At 51.4% G+C, this 26,456-nt stretch overlaps 1 protein-coding gene across 3 annotated transcripts in view; it reads right to left on the bottom strand.

Moving 5' to 3' along the window:
* LOC138826419 (cilia- and flagella-associated protein 251-like) overlaps positions 1 to 26,456 on the bottom strand; it is a 44,422-nt gene that overhangs the window by 12,412 nt on the left and 5,554 nt on the right. For 2 of the 3 annotated variants that reach the window (XM_070021573.1, XM_070021574.1), the window contains exons 4-19: positions 25,552 to 25,689; positions 24,392 to 24,501; positions 20,139 to 20,250; positions 19,836 to 19,916; positions 17,233 to 17,310; positions 16,121 to 16,171; positions 15,173 to 15,378; positions 12,784 to 12,978; positions 11,714 to 11,964; positions 11,397 to 11,548; positions 10,470 to 10,643; positions 9,698 to 9,882; positions 8,075 to 8,189; positions 6,902 to 7,065; positions 4,775 to 4,865; positions 4,188 to 4,331 (exon numbers count right to left, since the gene is read on the bottom strand). In XM_070021573.1, coding sequence (XP_069877674.1) covers positions 4,188 to 4,331; positions 4,775 to 4,865; positions 6,902 to 7,065; positions 8,075 to 8,189; positions 9,698 to 9,882; positions 10,470 to 10,643; positions 11,397 to 11,548; positions 11,714 to 11,964; positions 12,784 to 12,978; positions 15,173 to 15,378; positions 16,121 to 16,171; positions 17,233 to 17,310; positions 19,836 to 19,916; positions 20,139 to 20,250; positions 24,392 to 24,501; positions 25,552 to 25,689 — 2,247 coding nt within the window. The remainder of the gene's footprint in view (positions 1 to 4,187; positions 4,332 to 4,774; positions 4,866 to 6,901; positions 7,066 to 8,074; positions 8,190 to 9,697; positions 9,883 to 10,469; positions 10,644 to 11,396; positions 11,549 to 11,713; positions 11,965 to 12,783; positions 12,979 to 15,172; positions 15,379 to 16,120; positions 16,172 to 17,232; positions 17,311 to 19,835; positions 19,917 to 20,138; positions 20,251 to 24,391; positions 24,502 to 25,551; positions 25,690 to 26,456) is intronic. The other variant, XM_070021575.1, reaches the window with a different exon arrangement.

Below are 26,456 nucleotides of genomic sequence, written 5' to 3'. Positions count from 1 at the left end.
TCCAGCCAAGGATCAGGCTGTGGGAGGGACGGTGCTTATCTCTCTGGGTTTTGTTCTGAATACAAAAAGCAGTATAACGCTACTGCTTGTATTTAAGACAACTGAACAGAATGGAAATGCCAGCCTGAACCCCACTACCCACTCCACTTGGGCCACACCTCTACTTCTGGCTCTTCACTGGTTAACTGGAGGTAAGTCCCACAGACTTTGCTGCCTGGGCTAGCTTAGAACCTTGATTCTCAGATCTCAGCCTCCTGAACAGCTAGGATGACAGGCCTGAGTGCTAGATCCTAGTACAATACGCTGTTAAAGTAGATGTTAGACACAAAGCTACACACATAGAAAGTCAAGCGATTGTCAATTTCTGCTCTAAACACTACTAGACAGCTAGTTCCAGCTCCTGGATCATTACTCCATTTCCTATTTCCCTCATTGTCCGTGCAGTCAAATATGGCCAGGGACATCATTCATTCATTCATTCATTCATTCACTCAACCTATGCTTGCCGAGTGTCCGTACACAGGCATGAGCTGGGCATGCACATCTCTGCCAGGACGAGCCTCAAGTGCTCCCCACTCAGCGGAACTGATGTGCAGTCGCTACAAAAAATAAAGCACATTGTGCCAGAGAAACAGAAAGCAGGGTGCGGCGACCAGTGAACAAAAGCTCCACACAGTTAAAAAGTTAGAAGATGACACTTTCTTGATATCAGTTATAGACACTGCACACTCCGTTCTGGCGTCTTCTGTAACATTGTATACATTGCTAACTGTTCATTTATAAAAAGGGAACATTGGCAGTCAAAACTGGTAGTGCACACCTGTAATCCCAGCATGGCAGAGACCAAGGCAGGAAGATCATGCGTTTGAGGCCAGCCTGGGCTGCAAAGACCCAGTCTCAAAGAAAAACAATCACAAATAAAATAGGTTGGGCACTGGTGGCTCACGCCTGTCATCCTAGCTACTCAGGAGGCTGAGATCTGAGGATCACAGTTCAAAGCCAGCCCAGGCAGGAAAGTCCATGAGACTCTTGTCTTGTTTTTTTGTTTTTGTTTTTGTTTTTGTTTTTGCTGGACGTGGGGCCTGAACTGTGGGCCTGGGCGCTATACCTCAGCTCTTCAGCTCAAGGCTAGCGCGCTACCACTTGAGCCAGAGCACCTACTTCCAGCTTTTTCTGTGTATGTGGGGATGAGGAATCGAACCCAGGGCCTCATGCATGCAAGGTAAGCACTCTACCCCTGAGCCACGTTCCCAGCCCCCCAGCCCAAGACTCTTATCTTGTATTAACCACCAGAAAACTGGAACTTGAAGAGGAGCTATGGCCCCAAGTGGCAGAGTGCCAGCCTTGAGCAAAAGAGCTCAGAGACAGCGCCCAGGCCACAACTTCAAGCCTGTGACCAAAAAATAAAAGTAAGCCAGGAACTGGTGGCTGGTATGTATAATCCCAGCTACTCAGGTTCAAAGCCAGCTAGGGCAGACAAATCCAAAGACTCTCATCTCCAATTAACTAGCAAAAAGCCAGAACTGGAGGTGTGGTTTGAGAGGTAGTGTGCCAATATTAAGTGAAAAACCTAAACAAAAGCAAAAGGTCCTGAAGTCCTGTCACACACACACACACACACACACACACACACACACACACACACACACACACACACTCGAAGAAAGAAAAGAAAGAAAAAAAAACAAGTAATGGTTTGTAAGAGCTGTCTGCTCAGCCATGTTGGCTCTGCTAAAGAAGGGAAGGTTCTAGAATTCTTTGGGGAGGGTTATAGTATAATTTCACTTCAATTTACCGCACTGGCTAGCTGTAAATCCCACAGGGAGTCTTAATGACGTCAGGAGAGTAGAGGCCCTCTGCGGGAGGGCGGGGCCTGCGTTAAACCCCTTACTACTGGCCAAGCTCTCCAGGCAACTTCTCCGGGAAGGGCCGCCGCTACAGGAAACCCTCCCGTACCTCAGCCAAGCCCCAGTGCGAAGTTTCAAAACCCTGAAAAGATTATTTTTTAATCCCTATTAATCTGACAGGAAAACAAAAGACCAGAAACAGCAGCCTGCATAGCTTCAGATAGAGATCAACCCACACTGATGAAGTCTGCACACTGATGGGGCCACATCTGTTTCACAGAACAAGTCTAAGGAGAAAGAGAGAACAAGAGGAAAGAAAGAAAGAAGGAAGGAACAGAGGGAGTGAAGGAGGGAGGGGCGGAAGGAGGGAGGGTGGAGCGTGCTGGGATAGATCAAGGGCCCCATATATACCAGATCTACCACTGAGGTATTCCCCATCCCATATGCATGCATGTGTATGTGCATGTGTGCATGTGTGCGTGTGTGTGTGTGTGTGTGTGTGTGTGTGTGTGTGTGTGTGAATGTGTGAGTGAGTGATTTGAGTAGCATTAAACCCTTAGAGACCCTTGCTAGAACACCACCAAGCCCCAGTTTTGGGGCAGCATGGGTAGCAGGTATCAACATTACAATAACTATTTTATTTTTGGCTGTGTAGCTCTTTTTTCTTTTCTTTTACATAGTATCTTTAGGGGCTGGGGATGTGGCTTAGTGGTGGAGTGCTTGCATCCCATGCTGAAGCCCTGGGTTCCATTCCTTAGTACCACATACCCGGAAAAAGCCCTGAGTTCAAGGCCCAGGACTGGTAAAAAAAAAAAAAAAGAATTATCTTTAGTCTGGTGCTGTTGGCTCACACCTAATATACTAGCTATTCAGGAGGCTCAGATCAAAGTTCAAAGCCAGCCCAGGCAGGAAAGTATGTAAGACTCTTATCTCCAATTAATCACCAGAAAACTGGAAGTGGCCCTGTGGCTCAAAGTAGTAGAGTGCTAGCCTTGAGCAAAGGGGACAGTGCTCAGGGGCAGCTCCTAGCCCCTGAGTTAAAACCCTATGACTGAGCCGGGCGCTGGGGGCTCACGCCTGTAATCCTAGCTACTCAGGAGGCTGAGATCTGAGGATCGCGGTTCAAAGCCAGCCCGGGCAGGAGAGACCGTGAGACTCCTATCTCCAATAAACCACCAGAAAACTGGAAGTGGCGCTGTAGCTCAAGTGGTAGAGCGCTCGCCTTGAGCTGAAGAGCTGAGGGACAGCGCCCAGGCCCAGAGTTCAAGCCCCACGACCGACAAAAAAAAAACAACCCTATGACTGACTGATCTTTTTTTTTTGCCAGTGCTGGGTTTGAACTCATGTCCTGGGCGCTGTCCCTGAGCCTCTTTTTGCTCAAAGCTAGCACTCTACCACTTGAGCCACAGTGCCTCTTCAGACTTTTTCTGTTTATGTGGTACTGAGGAATCGAACCTAGGGTTTCTTGCTTGCAAGGTAAGTACTCTACCACCAAGCCACCTTCTCAGCCCAACTTTTTTTTTGTTTAAGTAGCTGCACAAAGGAGTTTCTAGTTGTATGGGTTTATTTATTTGTTTGTTTGTGTATTTTGGTACTAGAGCTTGAATTCAGGACCTGGATATTGTCCCTTAGATTTTTCAATCAAGGATGGCACTCTACCACTTGATTCACACCTCCACTTTTGACTTTCTGCTCATTAGTTGGAAATAAGAGTTTTTTAGATTTGTCAACCCGGGGGCTGGTTCTGAATGGAAATCCTCAGGCTCCTGGGTAGCTGGAATTACAGGTGTGAGTCACCAGCACCGGGCAAAACAGGCTGTGTTTTTGGAAATACAGCAAAAGGGCTTTAAAGCTCACAGTCTCTGACCCAGCCATTCTCCTTGGATTATGCCCGAGAAAAATGACCAGGAAGCCACCAAGACTTCTGGGTGGAAAGCCAGGCTGGACAGGGAAGTCCATGAGACCCTATCTCCAGTTAACTACCCAAAAGCCAGACATGAAGCTGTAGCTCAAGTGACAGGGCACTCACCTTGAGCACAAAAGCTCAGTGGCCAGGGCCCTGAGTTCAAGCAAAAGGAAGCAAAAAAGAATAGAATTCCTGCCATCAGCCAGCCCTTCCGCCCCGCGGGCAGCAGCGGCTCGCCTGGCCCACAGAGGAGCCACTTCCAGACTCGGTGCTCACCGCCCTGGCTCTCCCAGCGCCACCCTTCCCCAAGGATCATGTCTTGGAATAGGGGCCCTGGCTTCGGTCAGTCAGGTCCCCAGGCGCACGCCTGCCTGTCCACACCCTTCTTGCCGCTGCGTCCCCCGAGGCCGTGCGCGCAGGCGCGGGGTGCTCACCTCCTCCTCGGACGGGTAGAAGCCGATGGCGCGCATGACGAAGGGCAGCTCGGACAGGTCGATGTGCTCCGACGGCCTCCTGCTCTCCATCGTGTCGATGCCCTGGCTGCGGAGCTGCGAGTAGTAGAAGTAGTCCTCCAGCTCCTGGGTGCCGTGACAGGGAAACCAGCGCTCAGCGGGCCTCGTGCGGCCGCCATGAAGGCTTCAAGGGTGTTTTTTCTTTTGTGTTGTTGTTGTCGGTCGTGGGGCTTGAACTCTGGGCCTGGGCGCGGTCCCTGAGCTCTTCAGCTCAAGACCAGCGCTCTACCACTTGAGCCACAGCGCCACTTCCGGTTTTCTGGTGGTTCACTGAAGAGTCTCAGGGACTTTCCTGCCGGAGCTGGCCTTGAACCGAGATCCTCCGATCTCAGCCTCCTGAGTAGCTAGGATGACAGGTGTGAGCCACCTGTCATCCTAGTGCCCGGCTTCAGGGGTGTTTTCTAGAAAATCTATTTTGAGCACCGTGGTGGGAAGGAGAAAGAACGTGGCGGAGCACAGAGCGGGGCGGCGGGGGCGGCTCTGCGCACCCGGGGAGGGGAGAATGTTACCCTGTAGAATTTTCCTTCCCTGCCTCCGGACACCAGGCCGTAGAAGGGGGTCAGGTCGTTGCCCCCGAGGGAGACGGCGGCGTCCAGGGCGCTGGAACAGAACAGACGGCGCCATGAGGAAGCGCTCAGGCCTCCAGCGCTACTGGGCGCTTGGTAATCGGCCTGCCATCTTTGGGGGGCTGAGCCTCACTCCCTGGGGAGACGGGCAAGCCCCCCCCCCCAGCAGCAGAGCTGTAACCTTAGCCGAGAGCAGGGCTGGACCGCCGGCACTAATTGCTTCCATAAAAACTCGGGAGACCACAGGGACCCATGCCAAGCGGATAAAAATAATCCTCTGCTCTCTAACACCGGGGCAGAGTCTCTAAAAATAGGCCACTTAAATGGTAAGGAAACCTACTTTTGCAGGAGGCTCGTGCAGGAGGCTAGAAATCGGAAGGCATTATAATAATCCACCCGTGGGCCTCTGCTAATCAGCCAGTCAGCCCTTTGCCAGGGTTGTAACAGCTCCTTTGCTGAGAACCACAGTTGGAAAGGGTTAAATGCCCACATGGTAAAGTTGGAAGTGACTGAACCGTCCTTGCCTCCATTTCCTCATCTGTTAAATGGGAAGAATGGCGCAGGGCTTGTAGCAAGAGTGACAGAAGTCAGCGCATGCGCTGGCTCTGGCAAGGCCTTTGGCTTCCACCTGTGACTGATGTTTGTGAGGCGGAGGACTGGCTCGGAAGGGCCCCCCCTTCCCCACCCCTCACTCCACAGCCCAGCCAACAAGGACCCTCAGACCTGGGATGATTGTGAGGACGGAGCTAGGCCCACTGTGAAATGCCCCTACATTTCTTTTACAAAGACTTAGCTACACACTCAGCATGGTAGTAGACACCTGTAATCCTGGCTACTTGGCAGGCAGAGGTGCCCCAGGACTGGCACAAAAGCAAAACGAAGACAAGGACAGACAAACAAAGCACAAGGCTGCCCAGCTAGCAGGGAAGGGAGGGAGGATGCGGGAGGAGGCCCCATGCACACAGCCACACACGGTCAGCAGAGCTGGGGCCTGGCCAGGACTGTAAGGAGCCGTGCGGCCCTGCCTCTCCCTCGGCTCCGCCTTCAGTAAACCCGCCAGGGAATCTTGTTTACTTGTTTAGGGTTTTTCTATTTCTTCTCCACTTGTGAAGCACTCCACATATTAAGTCACCAGAAGCAGCAACAAAGGGCTAATTAGTTTATAATGATTCTTTGTCCGCGTCACAGATTAGATTGAAATTCTCAGAAGCCTGCACCCTGGCCAGACACTGGAGAGCTACTGGAAAGCAGAGCCCGTTGATAAACAAACAAACAAACAAACAAAACCCTAACAATTCCAGCTCCTGGGTGACTGAGGACAAAGACAAGAGCAGGAGACGCACCTCCTGTTCCCACAGCTGCGGGGGGGGGGGGGCAGAGGGCAGCTCCCCCCCTTCCCTGATCTCCCCCCCTTCCATCCCAGGACCTGCTCCCTTGGGCAAAGACAGTCTGGGTATGCCTGAACTCTAACAGGCTTCACGGCTATTTTCACCAAAATTCAAGCTAAGAAAAGTCCAGAAAGACACCGGCAGAGCGCAGACCTCACCGGGACCCGCGAACACATTTGCCCCTGGAAGAAGGAATCCCAGGCGCTTCTGGCTTCTCTGGGTCTCGCTGCAGGAAAGGCTTGTGGGACACAGCGGGCTGGGGGCTGGGGAGTGTGGTCAGGAATGGGAACAGACCAGGCAGGGTGGCTCATGCGCATAATCCCCATAATCTCAGGAAGGCTGAGACCTGAGGATCTTAGTTTGAGGCCGCCTGGGCAGATACATTGGAGACTGACTCTAGCTCCAATTTACCAGCAAAAAGAGTCAGAAGTCGGGCTGGGAGTGTGGCTCAGTGGTAGAGAGCTCGCCTAGCACGCAGGAAGCCTTGGGTTCGATTCCTTAGCACCACATACACAGAAAAAGCTGGAAGTGGCGCTGTGGCTCAAGTGGTAGAGTGCTAGCCTTGAGCTGAAGAGCTGAGGAACAGCGCCCAGGCCCAGAGTTCAAGCCCCAGGACTGGCACCAAAAAGATAAATAAGAAGGGCTCTCCACTGGGCGCCTTCCGCGTAGGGCCTCTACGCACCTCAAGTTGATTTTCCACTGTGTGACTGAGTGGTCTTGCCCGCCCGCTGTGAACGCGTAGCGGCCGTCATGGGAGAGGGCCAGGCCGGCCACGCCACTCGGGTGGCAGATGATGGCACAGGTCTTGTGCGGGTTGCCGTCAATTGGTAAGATCTGGAGTCCAACCTAGACAGGTGGAGAATCCCATTCAGCAAGCTGGGTCTCAGATCGGAGCTGGACCGCGAATCTAAAATGGTGTCAGAGCAGGAGTGGGGAGGCACGCAGCCCGGCCCAAAGCAGCACAGCACGGCACGGCGCACGGCAAGGCACAAGGCGCGGCGCACGGCACGGCGCACGGCACGGCAGGGACGGAGAACGCGGCCTCTCCAGGTTCGCCACAGCGCTGCTCACAGCCTGACTAAGGCACTGGAGTTTCAACTCAGGGCTTGGACACTGCCCCTGAGCTTTTTTGCTTAGGACCGGTGTTCTATTAGGTCCACTTCCAGCTTCTTTGCTCGTTAACTGGAAATAAGAGTCTCAAGGACTTTCCTGCCCACGCTGGCTTGAACCTCAATCCTCAGATCTCGGCCTCCTGAGTAGCTGGGATTACAGGCGTGAGCCAGGGGTGCACACCCACTATGATTTATGCTTTTCTTCTGATTCATTAAATTTACAAGTAAGCTGGTGGCTCATGTCTGTAATCCTACCCAGGAGGCTGAGATCTGAGGATCATGGCTCAAAGCCAGCCTGGGCAGAAAAGTCCCCATGAGACTTATCTCCAATTAACTGCTCGGAAAACCAGAAGTGGAGCTGTGGCTCAAAGGGGTAAGAGCACTAGCCTTGAGCAAAAGAGCTCAGGGACAATGCCCAGGCCCTGAGTTGAAGCCCCACAACGGACAAAGTGATAAATAAATTAAATAAATTTACAACTAAGTGTAATGAATTTGCATATCCTCCATGAAAATTAAATTTTTACATACAAATATGGAAGGAAGAAGAAAACCCTCTGCAGGCAACGTCTTCTTGAGGGTACAGAACACATGCTACCTGTTCACAAGGGTCTCCCAAATGCAATTTTCAGCATCCCCCCCCCCCCCAGGCCTGGATGGAAGGAAGGGGTCTGTGGCTTGGGGCCAGGCCCTGTGCTTCGGTTCTCCAAGACTTGAGCTGCCCGAGGCGGGACCCAGGGTGGTACCTTGTCTTTGTTGATGAACACCAAGTACCGCTTCAGGAGGTCCAGCGTGTCTTTCACTGGGAGCACCTGCGTGTACTCAATGGGGGACCCGTACGCCGGCCCCAGAAGCGTCTTCCTGAGTGCCACAGAGAAACGGAGTTTGCATTTCACACATCTGAGTATGTTTTAAGAGTGCTCTCTTCCTTCCTCCCTTCCCTCCCTCCCTTCCTTTTTTTTATTTTTTTGGTTGGTCGTGGCGCTTGAACTCTGGGCCTGGGCGCTGTCCCTCAGCTCTTCAGCTCAAGACGAGCTCTCTACCACTTGAGCCACAGTGCCACTTCTGGTTTTCTGGTGGTTCATTGGAGATAAGAGTCTCACAGGCTTTTCCTGCCCAGGCAGGCTTGGAACTGCGATCCTCAGATCTCAGCCTCCTGAGTAGCTAGGATGACAGGTGTGAGCCACCGGCGCCCGGCCTTCCTTCTTTTTTTTAGAGGCAGGGTCTCCCTAGGTGGAGACCCAGGCTGGCCTTAACTAATTTCTTTTCTTTTCCTTCCTTCCTTCCTTCCTCCCTTCCTTCCTTCCGTCTTTCCTTTCTTTCTTTCTCTCTTTGTTTCTTTCTTTCTTTTTTGCCAGTCCTGGGGCTTGAACTCAGGGCCTGGGCACTGTCCCTGAGCTTCTTTGGCTCAAGGCGAGCGCTCTACCCCTTGAGCCACAGCGCCACTTCCAGCTTTTTCTGTGTACGTGGTACTGAGGAATGGATCCCAGGGCAAGCAAGAGTGCTAGGCAAGCCCTCTACCACTGAGCCACATTCTCAGCCCTAGCCTTCACTTTCAATCCTCCCGCCTCAGCCTTCCAAGCACTGGGATTACCACGTGTGGCCACCACCAAACAGCAGATGCTCCGTGAGGCGCCCTCCTGCCGTCACCTTGTGGCTGTCTTTCAGTCTGGAAGGGACAGGACTGACCCCACGTCCGGCGTGAGAGGCGGCGGCGGCAAGCCTGCCTTTAGCACTGTGGCTGGGTGTGGCCGACCGTCCTGAGGGGGGTGCGGCGGGCCTGGCCTCCGTCTGGGCCGGTTGTACAATGGAGCCCTTCTGCGCCCCTCCTGCCGCCCCCTCCACCAGACTGGCCTTCCTGGCACGCCTTCGCCCTTGCCGGGCCTCTCTGTGCAGGCTTGTGTCCCGGCTCACTTGCTCACCTCCTCCAGATCTCTGTTCCGGCCTTCCCTGTCTGGGCCTCCCCTTCTACTCTTTGAAGGCAGAGCCCCTCCACCGGGTTCCACAAATCCCATCACCCACACTCAGTCCTAGCCACTCGGTGGCCTCGGGGGCGCCCCCGACGGCAGAACACGCCCTCTTAGGCGCCCAGAGCAGCACCTGACCTGCCCGGGGAGGCACTGAATGGACAATGTCTCTGGAGCACAGAGGAGGGAAACCCATCCCTCAGACGGGCGGGCATGTGGGTGAAAGTCCCGCCTTGCCAGAGCCCGAGTCTGCGCAGTAGGCCCTGAGCGCTGGCACACTCTGGGGAAGAATGGCCCAGGTTCCCAGTGCCTCCATTTCCCCCAATGAGAATCGTAGCCAAGCTGTGCCAGGCCCTGGGTGCAGACTGCCCCCCGCTCCTGGGAGGGCACTCCGGGGCGCACCTGCACATCTTGGTGGTGGCGTTGAAAAGCTTCACTTTGTAGCCGCTGTTGCACATGAGCAGGAAGAGCTCCTTGGTGAGGGGCGGGTACCACACCATGCAGGTGGGGTAGGTCCCCTGGTCCGTGCGGTGGATGTCCAGCACTTCCAGGTGGTCTTTGAAGCTTCTGCTGAGATTGTACTCGATCTGCACAGAGGACCAGACAGACACACGAGGCTGTGTGTATGTGTGTGTGCTTGTGTGCCTGTGTGTGCGTGTGCACGCATGTGTGTGCCAGTGCTGGGGCTTGAACTCAGGGGCCTGGGCGCTGTCTCTGAGCTTTTGTGCTCAAAGCTAATGCTTTACCACTTGAGCCACACCACCACTTCCAGTTTTCTGGTGATTCCTTGGAGGTAAGAGTCTCACAGGGACTTCTGAGCCAGGCTGGCTTTGAACTGTGATCCTCAGATCTCAGCCTCCTGAGTAACTAGGATTAAAGGTGTGAGCCACTGCTGTGCCCGGCAAGTGTCCTCTCACTGTTAGTTCTACTGGCCACCTTACCATTATCTCAGGGACTCCTCGAGAGTAGGGGCTAGAGCCAGGTGGCTGAGCCCCCAGCCTGTGGGGGACCCTGCTCTCCCCAGCACCTCCTCCAGGACACGAGCCGGGGCACCATCACAGCCCTGTTAGGGCAGGCCGCCCAGCGAACTCACGCTGCGGGCCAGGGATGTGTGGCGCTGTGACCTGCGTGGGCGGAGCCGGGGGGGGGGTCGCGCCAGAGCCCAGGGGCTCACCAAGAAGCGGTCTCTGCCGAGGCTCAGCAGCCGGGGCTCGTTGCTGTCCAGGTGAACCCCGAACAGGAGGCTCTGGATGCTCTTGCGATGTGAGCGGAGCCGTGCCAGGTACTGCCACACTCTCTGTCCATTCTGGACGACCATCACGAACACAACCACCGTGAAACTGACGTCCTAAACATGAGTGACAGCACAAGTAAGCCGGGCGCCGGCAGCGCGCCAGTCACCCCAGCGGCTCAGGAGGCTGAGATCTGAGGATCAGCTTAAAGCCAGTCAGAGCAGAAAAAGTGGAAACTCATCTCCAGTTAACCACCAAAAAGTTGTGGCTCAAGTGATAGAGCACCAGCCTTGAGCACAAAAGGAAAGGGACAGAGCCTTGGCCCTGAGTTCAAGCCCCAGAACCGGCACACACACAAAAAGAGAGTAGAAGTTTTCTGTCTTGACTTTACCACTAATGAATCCTCGTGGGTGGGAGGTACGGCTCTAGGGTTAGAGCTCCTAGCCCAAGTTCAAATCCCAGTACTAAAACAAAATAAATGAAAGACTTTTGCTCTTTGGAGCTATAAGCTATAAGTTCAAGTGGGAAGAGCGCCCACTTGGCCAGCCGGGGCACTCAGTCCAGATGCCAGTACCACACACACAGAAAACTATCATTGTTCAGATTGTTTGCTTTCTGCTTTTTGCATGTCTAGACTGTGATCCCCCTATCTTAGGCCGCCCATCATTGTCTTAACCAGGACGACAGCCGGATGAGAGGGAGGGCAAACTCTACCCTCATCTTTCTGTTGAGATGGGGAGACTCACGGTGTCTCTGCCTGGGCCGCCCTCCAACCAAGATCCTCACAACCTCAGCCTCCAACATAGCCCCAGGGCCCCTCCACCTCCACCCTTTCTGCTTCCCACCGCCCTCCCTGGGCGGGCACTCACCGCTGTGGCCATGTAGCGGGAGTTGTGGGAGAAGCTGACATGCGTCACGCTGCTGTGTGAATAGTGGAAGGGCTCCTCGGTCTCGTTCTTTAAAGACATTGCGTCGAGGATGTAAACCGTCCCCTCGGTGAAGCCAGCTCCAAGCAGGGTGCCTACAGAACAAGCACCAGAAGCCTTCATTCCTTCGAGAAACAGTCTGCCCTGATCTGGGAGCAGAGCACACAGCCACAGGCACGCAGGGGACGGAATGAAAGGCAGAAGAGGCCCAGGGTGTGGCGGGGACCCGAGAGCGAGGGCACAGCCCTGTGTGGAAATACCTTCCGGGTTGTAGGTCAGACTCTGGATGCCCAGCCCCTTCTCAAAGACCCTGCTGAAGAGGTACTTCTTCTTCTCGTAGTCCCACATCTTGATCATGCCACACGTGCTCCCGATGGCGAGCAGGGGCTGGTACGGGTGGCAGGCGATGGCATAAATGGCCTCCTTGGGCTCTACGAAGAGTTTCTCCAGTTTGGTGCCCTCTACCGTTAGGTGGTACACGGAGGCATCACACGTGGCAATGATGAAATTCCTGTTTGCCAAAGAGAGGGTGAACAGTGCGCCTGTGGGGAACGGGGCTCGCCAGCCATTCTGCGGCTAATCGCACACGGAACGCCCCTGTGGGCTATAATTGCCTGACATTATTAACCCAACATCTCCAAAAATACACCGCCAACACCCAGCATCCTCCATTTGTGAGTGAAACAAGTCCACTTTCCACATGTAAATTGAGTCATTAAGTATGCAGATGGACAGACAGTTGAACAATTAGCTAATCTGCACATGCAAATATTCATTTGTGTATGCAAATATGGAGTTGGGCGCACACATACAGATGCGCCTGTAAAGACTGCAAGGGTAATTAAGCAGACGCACAGATAATTCGGTCCTGAAATGTTACGGCTATTAATTATCCAATGCTTTTAACCTCAGTGGCTAGGACAGGCTTGGTTCAGGACTGGCCAGCGCCAACTCTCTCAAGATACTTTTGGGTTTTTTTTGGCTTTGTTTTTGTTGGTCATGGGGCTTGAACTCTGGGCCTGGGCGCTGTCCCTCAGCTCTTCAGCTCAAGGCAAGCGCTCTACTACTTGAGCCACAGTACCACTTCCAGTTTTCTAGTGGTTCACTGGAGATAAGAGTCTCATGGACTTTCCTGCCCGGGCTGGCTTTGAACCGGGATCCTCAGATCTCAGCCTCCCGAGGCTTAGAAGGCCGGGATTGCAGGCCTGGGCTTCACACCCTGGGGCAGGAAGGACAGCCACTGTGTGCAGGCTGAAAGATGGCATCTGTGATCTTCTGTGGTCTTCTCCAGTCAGAAGATGCCGAATGATGGGACTCATCCACAGCTCACCTGACAACAAATATGTCGCCTCTCAGGGTGCAGTCGGAGGGGAGGTTGGATGTGTCGGTAGGGGGTTTGGGTGGTTTCTTGGCGAAGGACAGAGACCTGATGGAGCTCAGCTTTAAGTTGCTATACCAGTTGATGATGGACAGCGAGTCATCATAGAACTTGATGGTCCCCTTTATGTCGCCGGTGACGATGTAGCTGGAGGAGTGGCATGCGCGTTAGATGGAGGAAAACCCGAGCGTGGAGCACCTGCTCGCGCCAGGCCCTGGGCACAGGGATTCCCTGTCACCCGCCCCATGACACTGGCTTTCCTGTTGCCCTGTGTCACATCTAGGAAACCAACGTACAGAAAAGTTGGGAAACTTGCTCTCAAAGACTAAAGTTGGGCTGGGAAGGTGGCTCAGTGGTAGAGCGCTTGCCTCACATGCATGAGGCCCTGGGATCAATTCCTTAGCACCACATAAGCAGAAAAAGCCAGAAGTGGCGCTGTGGCTCAAGTGGTAGAGCTCTAGCCTTGAGCTGAAGGGCTGAGGGACAGTGCCTAGGCCCAGAGTTCAAGTCCCATGACTGACCAAAATAAAAGTATATCCCAGTGATCACCAGCAACAATCTTCCAGGGCTGAAAGGCGAGACTGCACAGGGCATTCGGGAGAGTCTAATGCTCCTCTCTCCCCAAGGTCAGCTGTCACCAAGGTGGTGGTGGACGGTGATTTACATTCTCCGCCATAAGACCACAGACAGAGGGGAGAGTCCATCAAGCAACCTCTGAAAGCACACGGGCTGGCCATGGGCCTTCAGCTGCTTGGGAGGAAGGCGCTCCTGTTAGAGACACTAAAACCGCATCCAGCTACTATAGCCCGGGCAGTGGGGTGTGACAAAATGGCTGTTATTTCCAGTCATCTGATCCACCCCAATGGGCTTGTTGCTGCTTTTTTAAATAAGACTCTGACACAATTCTAATCAGAGGTGGGGGAGGAGCAGGGGAATTTTCTCATAGATTATGCAGAGTGAGTAAATGAGCTTTCTGATGATCAAGCAAGGCAGGTGGACAGAATAATTGGCCAGTGCCTCTTTTACTGCCCTCTTCTGGACAGAAGTGGCAAAACAGGTTAAGTGGTTTTTTTTTTAGTTCTTGTTTTTGTTTTTGCTTTTATTGGGCAAAGGGCTTGAACTGAGAGCCTGGGCACTGTCCCTGAGGTCTTCAGCTCAAACTAGCTTTCTACCACTTTGAGCCACAGCTCCATTTCCAGTCCTCTGGTGGTTCATTGGAGTTAAGAGTCTCATGGCCTTTCCTGCCTGGGCTGGCTTTGAACCATAATCCTCAGATCTCATCTCCTTGAGTAGCTAGGATTACAGGTAGTGTTCTTAAGGGCCCTGTTCCTCCCAAGGCTCCCACGTACTGGCTGGATTTGATTAAACATGGAGAGGGGGAATCCAGGCCTGGTCTTTACAGAGCCCTAAGTCCAACCTCAGGGCCAACAAAGGAATGAAAAAGACAAATGAAAGCTAACAGGCCTATTGAAAGCAGACGGACTGTGACTCCAACCACAGAGCCAGCTCCTTGCTGCAGGTATGATCTCAACACATCTGGAAACTTCTCTAACACACCCAAGTTGGCTGCCATTTACCTGGGCTCTGTGTGCCAGGCAGTATAGTTGTACCTGCCCTGTCTCATGAAATCCTCATGAAATCTCAGAGACATTGTTATAACCATTTCACAGATGGAGAAATGTAGGTTCTTTGCTCAAGGTCACCAGCTGAGATGTAATAAAAGAGGTTCTGTCACTCTTTTTGTGCTCATCTGAGTCCTCACAGCCTCTTAAAAATCAAAAAGAGCTCCGATTTTTATAAAGTTCTGAAAGCCAAGTATAGTGGCACATGCCTGTAATCCCAGTACAAGGGAAGCTGAAGCAAGAGGATCACAGTTCAACACCAGCGTGGGCCACATAGCAAGACCCTGTCTCAACCTTCTTCCTCAAAAGGACCTGGCATGTTTGATCTTTAGATAACGTGAACATGTTATTTTTTCAGTCAGACAATATATTTATTGGGATTATTTTCCTGAAGTAAAATTGTCGGGGGGGGGGGGGTAAAAAAAAGTCACAAGAATACAAAAACATCACAGAAGGAAAAAAATCAGTTACTTTTTTGTTTCATCAACATAGAGAGTTTTTTTTTTAAAAAACATAATGCATGCCTAGGCCGTAAAATAATATACCCAATGAGTGTTAATGGAACTATACAAAGAATAAACCCACCCCCACACTCCAGCTCTTCCCAGATAATTATGACCCTCCCCAGACACCTCCTATTCAAATACAAATGCGTAGACAGAAGGGTTTCCACATGCTTTTCTAGTGGCTGAAAGCCGCTTGTTAATGAAGCTCAGTACCTGTCGACCGTGGTGAGCACCGTGACGCCCTCCTTCTGCAAGTGTACCAGTTTGCAAGGCTTGAGGTAGGGCAGGCCGGAGGCCGGCAAGTGCGGCCGCTGGATGTCCCACACCACCAGCTTGCCCTCCAGCGTGGCGGACAGGATCTGCATCGAGTTCAGGTGGAAGACAGACTGGCTGAATTTCCCCACGAGCTTGTTGAATGTCTGTGGATCAAAGACAGGGAATGCTTTGAGTTACTGTGGGCAACAGAAACAAAACCAACCCTTGCAGACAAATCTCTTTTCTCCAATTAGCCAAAAAAAATCAGAGGTTGAGGCATGGCTCAAGTGGTAGAGTACTGGCAGTGAGCAGAAAAGCAAAGAGAGAAAGAGTAGTAGACCCTGAATTCAAGCCCTGCAACAGAGAGACAGACAGATACACAGACACACAGACACAGACACACAGACACAGACACAGACACACAGACACAGACACAGACACACACATACACACACACACACACACACACACACACACAGAGCAGAATGGAAGCAGGAAAACCCTAGCATGCCCTCTGAGAGCAAATTCTATGAGCATCAAACATCAAACACAGAAAATGCTTTAGGAGATGGGATTCAAGATCCACTTGAGACCAAGTAGCCTGAAGCAAGCAGGCAGATGGAAGCTTCTCCACCTGTGGCTCCCGCCGCCCGGCCCACTCCTGAGCATCTGACTCCCCCATGCCATTCATTCTTTGGTCACTCTGGACTGAGCCATCTCAAAAGGGACCTGCTCACACTCCACTTACACAGCTTTAATCCACAGACCCATGGGAAGATGTTCCAACGACTTCCCAATGGATTAACGAAAACACACACAAAGCATAGCTCAACACAGCCAAGCATGCGCATGCGTATCTAGTCTCCACAAAATCCTGTGTATAAAAATGCCACTGGTGGTACTCACTTTTTCTGTTAAAAGTGGGGCACTGTGAACTAGTATATTTTTGTGTTCAAGCTGACAAGAAACAGAAAAAAAATTAGCACTACAAAAAAAATCCTGGTTTCCAAAACAGGAACTACGTAATAGCAAAACCAAAATAAAGCGAGTCTACACCCAGTGAGGATGCAGCGCGGCTGCCTTGGAGAACCTCCACCAAGGCTGCAGAAGAAAAGCCAATGCGTGCTTTAGCGCCAATTAAAAGATGATCGTAAGTGGTACTCAATGGGAACTTTAACTCTGTATTCATAAGGCTTTAAAGCCAGGAGCCAGAGGCTCAAGCCTGTAATCCTTGCTACTCAGAAGGCTAAAATCTGAGGATCCCAGTTTGAAGCCAGCCTGGGCAGAAAAGTCACGGGGAAACCTCTGTAGCCTCGGTGGATGTCTGCGTGGGAATCTGTCCTGCGTGGAATCACTGAAGCTGGTGGGAACCCTCTGTTTAACTTCATGTTTCCTTTTTTTTTTTAAATTAATTTTATGGATTTATTTTTTTGTTTCTGTGGCACCAAGGAATCGAACCTCGGCCTCATGCATGCTGAGCAAGCATTCTATCACTAAGCCACATTCCCAGCCCCAACATTTTTTCAATTCTTACTCCAGCCTCTATTGGTGCCTTGTAGCCGAGCTGTTTGCTAATTCCTTTCTGAAGGGGATAAAGCCCAAGGTCTATCCTGTAGACCTATGAAATGTTTTCAAATAAATATTTGCCTCATTACCTTCCAAAAATGAAATGAAATTTAATTATCTGTTTCTGATTTAATATGTTGACTTCCAATGGGACTAGTATAAATACCATAATTAAATCAAAACATTTTTTTCTTTCTTCTTTCTTTTTTATTATTGTGAAAATACCGTATAGAGGGGTTACAATTACATGGGCAAGATAATGAGTACGTTTCTTATCAAGCATTGTTGCCTCCTCCTTTGTTTCCCCTTCCCATCTCCCCCCTCCCCCTCAAAACATTTTTATATGTATTTGTTGTTGCCTAAATAGTTACTATCTTGCCATCATCTATATTCAAAGGAATAAATATTTTCTTGTGCCCATGTCCAAAACAAATCAAGGTATTTCTACTCACCCACAAATAATATATGGTTTGTGTTCGGCTATTGCTCACGAGTTCTCTGTTATTTGTTGGATTGAAAACAAGGTGGGTCTGAAATGTAAAATGTAAGAATTTAGTAACTAATAACACATTTTCTGTTTCTCTCTGGTTATGCCAAGTGTTAAAGTTAAATAAGCATTTTAATTAAAAATCAATAACTGAGAGGGAGCGAGGAAGGGAGGGTGAGGGGGGGCAGGGGACACGGAATGATTATATTCTGGATGTGTGTGGGAATGTAACAATGAAATCTCCCTCTCTATATAACGAAACAGAAGCAATACAAACAATGCTTTTAAAAATCCTCTGGAAAATAAATAATGGCTAGATAGATAAGTATGGATAGAAAACAGAAAAGACCCAGCATTTGGTAACCATAAAAATATCATTTAACCAGTGTTCTTAAAGTAAATGGCTCAAAATGTGCTCTGGTTCCAAGTTCTATTTATTAGAATTCATCACCATGCGTTGGAAGAGGCAGCGAGACAAACGCGCAGCGGTACCGGCGTTGGGTATTGAACTCAGGGCCTCGCGTGGCCGAGCGCTCGCACGGGCTCAGCCCTGCGCTCCCACGGGAGCCCACCCACAACCACCTGTGCTCTCAGTCCTTCGGGACAGAGCCTACAAGATGAAAGGAAGACATGGGAAGACCCCAACCCCGTCAAGACGGCAAGCGGCGAGCAGCGCTGGCACCCAAAGTCAAAATCCCTCCGGCAGTGACTGCGTGCAGTATCAGGCCCCGCGCCGCGAGGGGCCCACGCAGGGCTGGGAGCGCGTAGAGTGTGTCGGTGGAGGCGCGGCGCCGCCTCCGGCCCGGCCCTGCCCGCGGCTGCCTGTGCTGGCATCACCTCGGTGTGGCGCTGGGGCACCCCCCAGGCCCGGGCCAGCTCTGCCCACTCCAGCTGCTCATCCAAACCCAGTCTTCTTTGGAAGCGGCGTCACCCTGGATTTGCAAGTCTTTGGCAACATGACTGGGAGCCCCAAAAATAACCCCGCAGACCAAAGATGCACCTGTAAATGGTGGGAAAGCCAACGGGAAAGAGGCCTAGAGCACAGACTTCACGGAGAGTGCGGTCAAGAGGCAAAGAAAAAAAAGCCAGCCAGGTGCCACGGGTTCACACCTGTAATCCTGTCATCCTAGCTACTCAGGAGGCTGAGATCTGAGGCTCCTGGTTCAAAGCCAGCCCGGGCAGGGAAGTCCATGAGACTCATCTCCAATTATCCACCAAAAAAAGTTGTGGCTGAAGTGGTAGAACGCTAGCCTTGAGCACAAAGGCTCAAGGACAGTGCCCAGGCCCTGAGTTCAAGCCCCAGGACCTGCACAAAAAATAAAAAAAAAGATGTCAGTGCTGCCCAAGTGATGTGCATATTGAATAGAATCACTATCAATGTCCAAAAGACACCTGTGCAGCCCCCCCAAAAACCCGCCGCATATGCCAGTTAGCTGGCTGCTGCATTAGTTATATAAAGACACTGGGGGGAGGGGAGGATGAGAGGGCAGGGAGGGGGAAGCCAAGGCTGATGGAGGTGGGGCATGGGGAGGGGGGGAGGTCACCGTGGCCACCACTCCATAGACCTTCCACGTTCGTGACAAGGTTGGAAACAGTTAAAACATACTTCTGGAATAGGAAAGGCTGCTTACCAGGTGGCTTCAGACATGTTGAATAATTAATAGCACTCACCCACAGATTCATATCCCCACGCTAGCTGGTTTGCATGGATTATATGAGGTAAGAAAAGAATTTAGGCAAGTGCTCTACACCAGGCCACCTTCCCAGCCCCAAGTAAAGAATTTAGTTTCTGGGCGCCAGTGGCTCACACCTGCAATCCTAGCTACTCAGAAGGCTGAGATTTGAGGATCAGGGTTCAAAGTCAACCTAGACAAGAAAGTCTGTGAGACTCTTTCATCTCCCAAGGCTACTCAGAAAAAGCTGGAAGTGGCGCTGTGGCTCAAGTGGTAGAAGGCTAGGCTTGAGCACAAAGGGAGACAGGGCCCAGCTGGGTTCGAGCCCCAGGATCAGGGGGAGAAAAAAAGAATTTAGCAGCTTCTGGAATATAGTAAGTGCTTGAAACACATTCACTATTATTAGTGAAGATAAATGTGAGCTACACGATGTGCAAGTACTCTCAGAGAGTTCTGCCACAGAGGCCTGTAATCCTGACACTCGGGAGCCTGAGGCAGGAGGCCAGCCTGGGCCACACAGGGAGACTCGATCTATCTCAGAGTGGTGTGGTGGGAGCTAGGCCTGGTCCTATATAATTCCAGCTATTCAGCAGGCTGGGATTGGGGAAATCAGAGTTCAAAGACAGCCTGGCCAAAACAAGTTCTAGAAACACTGCCAGTACAAAGGTGGTGAGTGGCGGGTGCTTGTCATCCTGGCTATGTGGGGAAGGTGACTAGCAGGACCACAGTCCATGCCAGTCTGGACAAAGAACAAGACCCTATTTGAAAAAGAGCCAAAGTACACAGGGCTGGGCGTGGCTCAAGTGGCAGATGCCACAGAGCAAACCACACTGCACCGTAAGCAAAACTCCCACCAAGAGGAAAGGTACAATCTCACCTGGACCACTGGACTCACCTGAAAGCCATACTCCCTGGGCAACTCCAGGGTGCAGGCCGGCTTCTCCACGGCCAGCGTCCACCGCCACACACACACTTGCTGCAAGGCAGACCCCCGAGCACCGTGAGAGGCCGCAGACGGCACCCCAAGAAACCCACGCCACTTGGGGCCACCCTGAAACGTCGGGGAACTACGCCAAGGACCACAGCCAAGCCTCCGCATGGAAGCTCTGTCCCTGCACTGAGGCTCTGGTCAGCAGAGAGCCCCACCGATGCCCGGCCGCCCACCAGAGCCGCCGCAACACGGCTGGCGGCTCTCTACCTGGATTTCGGCATCGGAGATGGTTGCCAGATACTTGGCATCACGGGTGATGGCTATGGTTCTTATGCCATTACCTTCCGGGCAGCTGTCAAATATAGTGTGCACAGGAATTCTGCCAAATAAGACACGGAGGAATGACACTTAGGGGGACCCCGTAGCTCCCCCAAGCTCAGCTCAAACCTTCCCACACCCCAGCAAACACACACGCCAGCCACACAAAAGAATATCTCATGAAGGTGTACACATAATGAAGTATTCATTAGTGACCTATGAGAACACGCGTTTAATTCACGCAGGCACTATTACCCACTATCGCATCCAGAGGACTATGGCTCTGACATGGGCCAGGGCACTTGACCGTGTGACATTAACAACCAGGCCAGACACAAGGCAACATAGGATACGGCTCTGCTGGACCCAATATCCGCACAGCACATCAGAGACAAAGCAGATGGAGGTTCAGGGAGGGAGGAGCGGGGGACTGCTAGGGGGCTCATGGCCTCTTTTGGGTAATCAAAATCAAAATAGTCTGAAGGTGATGGTTGTACATCATGAGTGCACAAAATGCCGGCTCATAGTGCCCTTTCAAATGGCCCGATTTTCTATTCTGTGAACTTCATCCGTGAGAACAAAAGGCCTAACTCAGGGCAGATGGCAGCGTGTGTGCCGTCCGCTCTCAGGAGCCCGCAGCCCCCTTCACTCCTGGGGCCAATCTGCGGGGCTTAGCCACACAGGAAAGAAGGAACCGACAGTGCCCAGGCCCTGAGCTCCAGCTTCAGTACACACACACACACACACACACACACACACACACATACACACACACACACACACACACAGAGCTAGATGGTCACGGGTGGCTCACACTTGTAATTCTAGCTACGCAGGAGGCTGAGATCTAAGGATCATGATTCAAAGCCAACCTGGGCAGAAAAGTCTGTGAGATTCTTTTTTTTTTTTTTTTTTGTCGGTCGTGGGGCTTGAACTCTGGGCCTGGGCGCTGTCCCTCAGCTCTCCAGCTCAAGGCGAGTGCTCTACCACTTGAGCTACAGCGCCACTTCCGGTTTTCTGGTGGTTTATTGGAGATAGGAGTCTCACGGTCTTTCCTGCCCGAGCTGGCTTTGAACCGCGATCCTCAGATCTCAGCCTCCTGACTAGCTAGGATTACAGGCGTGAGCCACCAGCGCCCGGCTGTCTGTGAGATTCTTATCTCCTATTAACCACCAGAAAACTGGAAATGGCTCCATGGCTCAAAGTGGTAGAGCGCTAGCCTCGAGTGAAAAAGCTCAGGGAGAGAAAAGTTCAGGCCCAAGACCTGAGTCAAGCCCAGGACCGACAAAGAAAAGAAAAGAATAGAAACGAAAGAACCCAAATATCCATCCAGAATGAGATAGGACATTGAAATGCTTAAGAGAGCCAAAGAGCATAAATAAAAACAACACTCGGCAGTGGGGGAAGCAAGCTCTCGCGCTGGGGGGCGGGGAGCAGGCGAGGGGTCCATGGGGCCTGACTCTGGGCTGTGTTTGCGCCCACTGGCTTCTGCTATGGACTCCTTGTTCCAGTGAATGCATACAGGCCTCTGTATGTCACAGGGCCCTGGGGGCTGGAGCCAAGTCGTGCCCCAGCTGAGGGGACACTGTGGTTCTCTGTCATCTGAGAAACTTCGTCCCACTGAGCAGGAACCCCCAAAATGCACTTGGAAGGCAGCCCTCAAGTTGATGGGAAATGACACAATGGACAATTGAGCCCCAGAGATATTTAGAATTAAACAAAGAGAAGATGAAGTTGGCCAAGTCTGTACTATTAACATTTGCATGGTAAGAAAATAACGTGTAAGAGAATTTGACATACCAACATAGCTAACAGATTAGATTTGTGATTCTAATTCAAACTAAGTAGTTGATTTAAACTTGCAGTTGAAAATTGAAATCATATTATGTTCATAAACAATATTAGAGCACTTAAGAAAACTTAAATTTTACCATATTTCTGTCTAAATTTACTAGCTTTCTAGGAATTATTTAAATACTTGTGGAGAATTTGTTTGCTAATTAGACTGCTAAAAAAGACTTAAAAAGAAAAAATACTATATAAGATTTCCAAATGCAGTTTAAAATGCTTAAAAACAAAAGTGTTAATAACCAAATGTGTGAGGCCAACTTTAATCAAAACCTTTTTTTTTTTTTACCAGTGATTGCAAAAATGTACTAGACTTACAGTAAATAAAGTAAAATTGTTAAATTGAAGGGGAAAAAAAGCATGATGATGAACCATGGTTTTTAACTTGTAGCTTTAATAAAGTAGATATCCATTCTAAAACCAAAGCGATCTCCGAGCAATCGATGTTTTCAGGGTCCCAAAGTCACCATCTGAACTAATATAAACCTCACACTGACAAGGCATTTCAGCTGTTAACCAAAGACACATTATACTTCAGATTTAAACAAAGAACTTGCTGCCTTCAAGATTCTGTAAGACACTGACAAGGAGGTAGTTTTGCAAACAAGAAACCCCGGTGACGGCCCTGGAAGGCCATGTTTCACGGATGTCTGGGGAAGGGACGGATGAGAGACAGGGGAAGGAGAGGAGCAGAGGTCCAAGGAAAGAAGTCAGAGAAGCCCTGGGAAAATGAGTGCCCTAGCTGAGCGCCAGTGGCTCACGCCTGTCAGCCTCGCTACTCAGGAGGCTGAGATCTGAGGATCGCGGTTCAAAGCCAGCCCAGGCAGGAAAGTCCATGAAACTCCTATCTCCAATAAACCACCAAAAATTGGAAGTGGCGCTGTAGCTCAAGTGGTAAAGCACTAGCCTTGAGCTGAAGAGCTGAGGGACAGCGCCCAGGCCCCGTTCAAGCCCCACCACTGACAAAAAAAAAAAAAAAGAAAGAAAGAAAAAAAAAAAAAAAAAAGAAAATGAGCACTCTATGTCAGCACTATCAGGTGACGTCACCCACACGAGGTGACCTCAGGTAAGGTGAGGATGGAATTGGGAGACGAGAACCAACGTGATCACTGCTGACACTAGCCTGGGCCTCCATTCTAGGACCCAGAACAACTTCTTTCTTGTTCATCTGGATTCATTAATTGATCTTAAACAAGGGGATCATCTGCCTCTAGGCCCAGGAATTAAGAAGCCCACAGGGGTGGCGGGTACCTGTAATTGCAGCTACTCAGGAGGCTGAGATCTGAGGATCCTGGTTCCAAGACAACCCTGGGCGGGAAAGTCCATGAGACTCTTCTCCAATTAACCAGCAAACAAGCCAAAAGTGGCATTGTGGCTCAAGTGGAAGAGTGCTAGCCTTGTGCACAAAAGCTTAGGGACAGTGCCTAGGCCTTAGGTTCACACCCCCAGACTGGCACAGAAAAAAAAAGGGGGGGGGAGCAAGCACTGGGCAACCGCAGCCTTGTCACAATCCTAGCTATTCACAAGGCTGAAAGCAGGAAGCAAAGGGTAGAGGTGGGAGAGTTCTCAATTTTCCCGTAAATCTAAAACTGTACTAAAAAAGTAAACTTGTATCCCTATACAGTAGCTACTCAGGAGGCTGAGATCTGAAGATTATGGGTTGAAGCCATTCTAAATGAAAATCCAAGCCATTTTTTTTTTTTTTTTGGACAATAGTGGGGCTTGAACTCTGGGCCTGGGCGCTGTCCCTCAGCTCTTCAGCTCAACGCTAGCGCTCTACCACTTGAGCAACAGAGCCACTTCCAGCTTTCTGGTGGTTCATTGGAGATCAGTGTCTCACGGACTTTCCTGCTTGGGCTGGCTTTGAACCCCGATCCTCAGATCTCAGCCTCCTGAGTAGCTAGGATTATAGGTGTGAGCCACCAGGGCCCAGAAAGAGATTTTTTTTTTTTTTAACCTTCAAGTGTCAAGCAAGAGAGTGAGTCCATGAGTTCAAGCCCCAGTCCCGGGGTGGGGAGAGAATTACACCCAGAGCTGAGAGACTGGGCTGCGTGAAGTGTGTATGTAGAGCTATAGTGTGGAAAATCCTAGTGGTGATCATTAGGAACTTTCCAGAAGAGGGGGCCTGTCCAATAGCTAGAAAAATCTGACTTTGTAAAAGTATGTTTCTCGTTGTAACTGGCCTGCGGTTTGTGCCTTGAACTTCTGTGAGCTGGGTTGCAGGGAGTCCTCCAGCCTCTTTGGCCTCAACTCACAACAAACCAAGTTTCTAGACCTCAGCGATCCACCTTTGCTTAGTCCCTGTGGCCGCCAGTCTGCAGGCAGGAGGGGAGGCGCAGCTGCACCCGGCCTACCCTGAGAAGGAGTCCCATATAATTATGAGGCAGCCCGGGCCCTTGTCTGCAGTGGCGATCCAGCGCCGGTCCTCGCTGACGCACAGGCAGGAGATGATGTTGGAGTGGCCCTGCGGGGAGGAAGCAGAAACACCGTGACACCTCCAGGGCATGACCTGGCCTGACCCCGGGGAGGATGCGGCCCACGGGAACATGCGCACCCCTGTGATGCTCAGGACACTGTTAGCACAGGTGAGGACACGCCCGTCCCGCCGGAAGCTCACCCTGCGCACGCGGCCCCTCCCCGCCCCCACCCTCCCGTCACCACCTGCGACCACCGCCTCCTGGTCCCTGGGAGGCTGGCAGCCGTGTCTGTGCTACATCAGCAGCTCCTAGAGGCCAGAGTCTACGTTTGTTTTCTTCATGACCACAGCCTCGTAGTACAGAACAGCGCTTGGGATAAAGCCTGGCGACACATTCCAGCCACTAACCCGGCACGGCAGGACTCCTGCAGGTCCCGCAAGCTGCCTTCAACACGTCCCATCCCCCTGCTGTTGGTCCTGTGTTCAAGGCTCAATTGTATTGTGTGTGTGTGTGTGTGTGTGTGTGTGTGTGTGTGTGTGTGTGCGTGCACATGCGCACATACACGGCCACAAGTATGTGCCAGTCCTGGGGCTTGAACTCAGGGCCCGGGCACTGTCCCTAAGCTTGTTTTGCTCAAGGCGAGCACTCTACCACTTGAGCCACAGCACCACTTTTGGCTTTTGCTGTGTATGTGGTCCTGAGGAATCGAACCCAGGGCTTCCTGCATGCTAGGCAAGCTCGCTACCACTGAGCCACCTTCCCAGCCTCTGTCCACATTTTTACAGAGGTTTCAGATCCTCTGTGTTTGGGTTGGGTTTTGGCTTGGTTTGTTTTGAGTCCAGGCAGGCCTCAAACTCATGATCTTCCTGCCTCAGTCCCCTCGTGCTGGGATCACAGGAACGCGCTCCTGCAACACCCAGCTGTTTCAAATCCTTATGGCCAGAAAAGGAGCAAGGCCCTCTGTGGAGCTGTTGATCAGCTGACAGGGTTCCCATGTGAAACAGTGTTTCCAGAGGCAGATTTGCGGCAATTCAAAGGCGAGGTGGGCAGCGTGACCCCATGACAAGCGGCCAGCCTCAGGGGCCCAGGCTGCGCACCTGAAGGTGGTGCTGAACGTTGCTGAAGACGTGGAAGAGCACGGCGGTGTGCCCGCAGACGTACAGAAGCACTCGCCTCTCATCTCGGATGTACAGGACCGGGAGGGAGCTGTTCCATCCATACGACCAGGTCAGCGTCTGGAAGACCAAGGCAAAACCAGCAAGACACCAGTGAGTGGAGCCCAGAGCTGGGATCCCAGGCCCCCTGCGCCCTGCAGCAGACCTGGAGAAGAGGCATGCTGCCTCAGTGAACCGTAAACAGAAGACATTTAAAGTTCTGGCCTAGGCTGGAGGCTCACACCTGTAATCCCAGCTACTCAGGGGGTTGAGATCTGAGGATCATGGCTTGAACTCAGCTGGGCAGACAAGTCTATGAGACTCTTATCTCCAGTGAACCACCACCAAAAAGGAAAAGTGAAGGAATGGATTAAGTGGTAGAGTGTCAGCCTGGAAGGAAAAACAAAAACAAAAACAAAAGCCAAGCGCTCAAGGCCCAGTACTGGCACAAAAAAATTGAATTAAATAAATAGAATAGGAGCCGTAAGTAAATGGAGCGTTCCAAGTGCCAGTGTGAGTGGTGAGTTTGTTAAAAATTAACAAAGTGGGGCTGGGAAGGTGGCTCAGTGGTAGAGTGCTTGCCTAGCATGCATGAAGCCCTGGGTTCCATTCCTCAGCACCACACATAAACAAAAAGGCTGCAAGTAGTGGTGTGGCTCCAGTGGTAGAACACTAAGCCTTGAGTGAAAGAGCTCAGGGACAGTGACCAGGACCTGGGTTTAAGCCCCTCCAGACTGGCAACAACATTAGCAAATTATATCACAATGCAGAGTCTGGCACTTCCTTTCTCCTATCAGAACAATAGTTAAATATTTATAAAGCGGAATAGATGGACCGTAGTGTAGCCC

This window comes from Dipodomys merriami, unplaced genomic scaffold (genome assembly GCF_024711535.1).
Source record: "Dipodomys merriami isolate MVZ:Mamm:240054 unplaced genomic scaffold, mDipMer1.0.p SCAF_142, whole genome shotgun sequence".
NCBI lineage: Eukaryota > Metazoa > Chordata > Mammalia > Rodentia > Heteromyidae > Dipodomys > Dipodomys merriami.
This window is presented reverse-complemented; position numbering and strand designations above follow the sequence as displayed.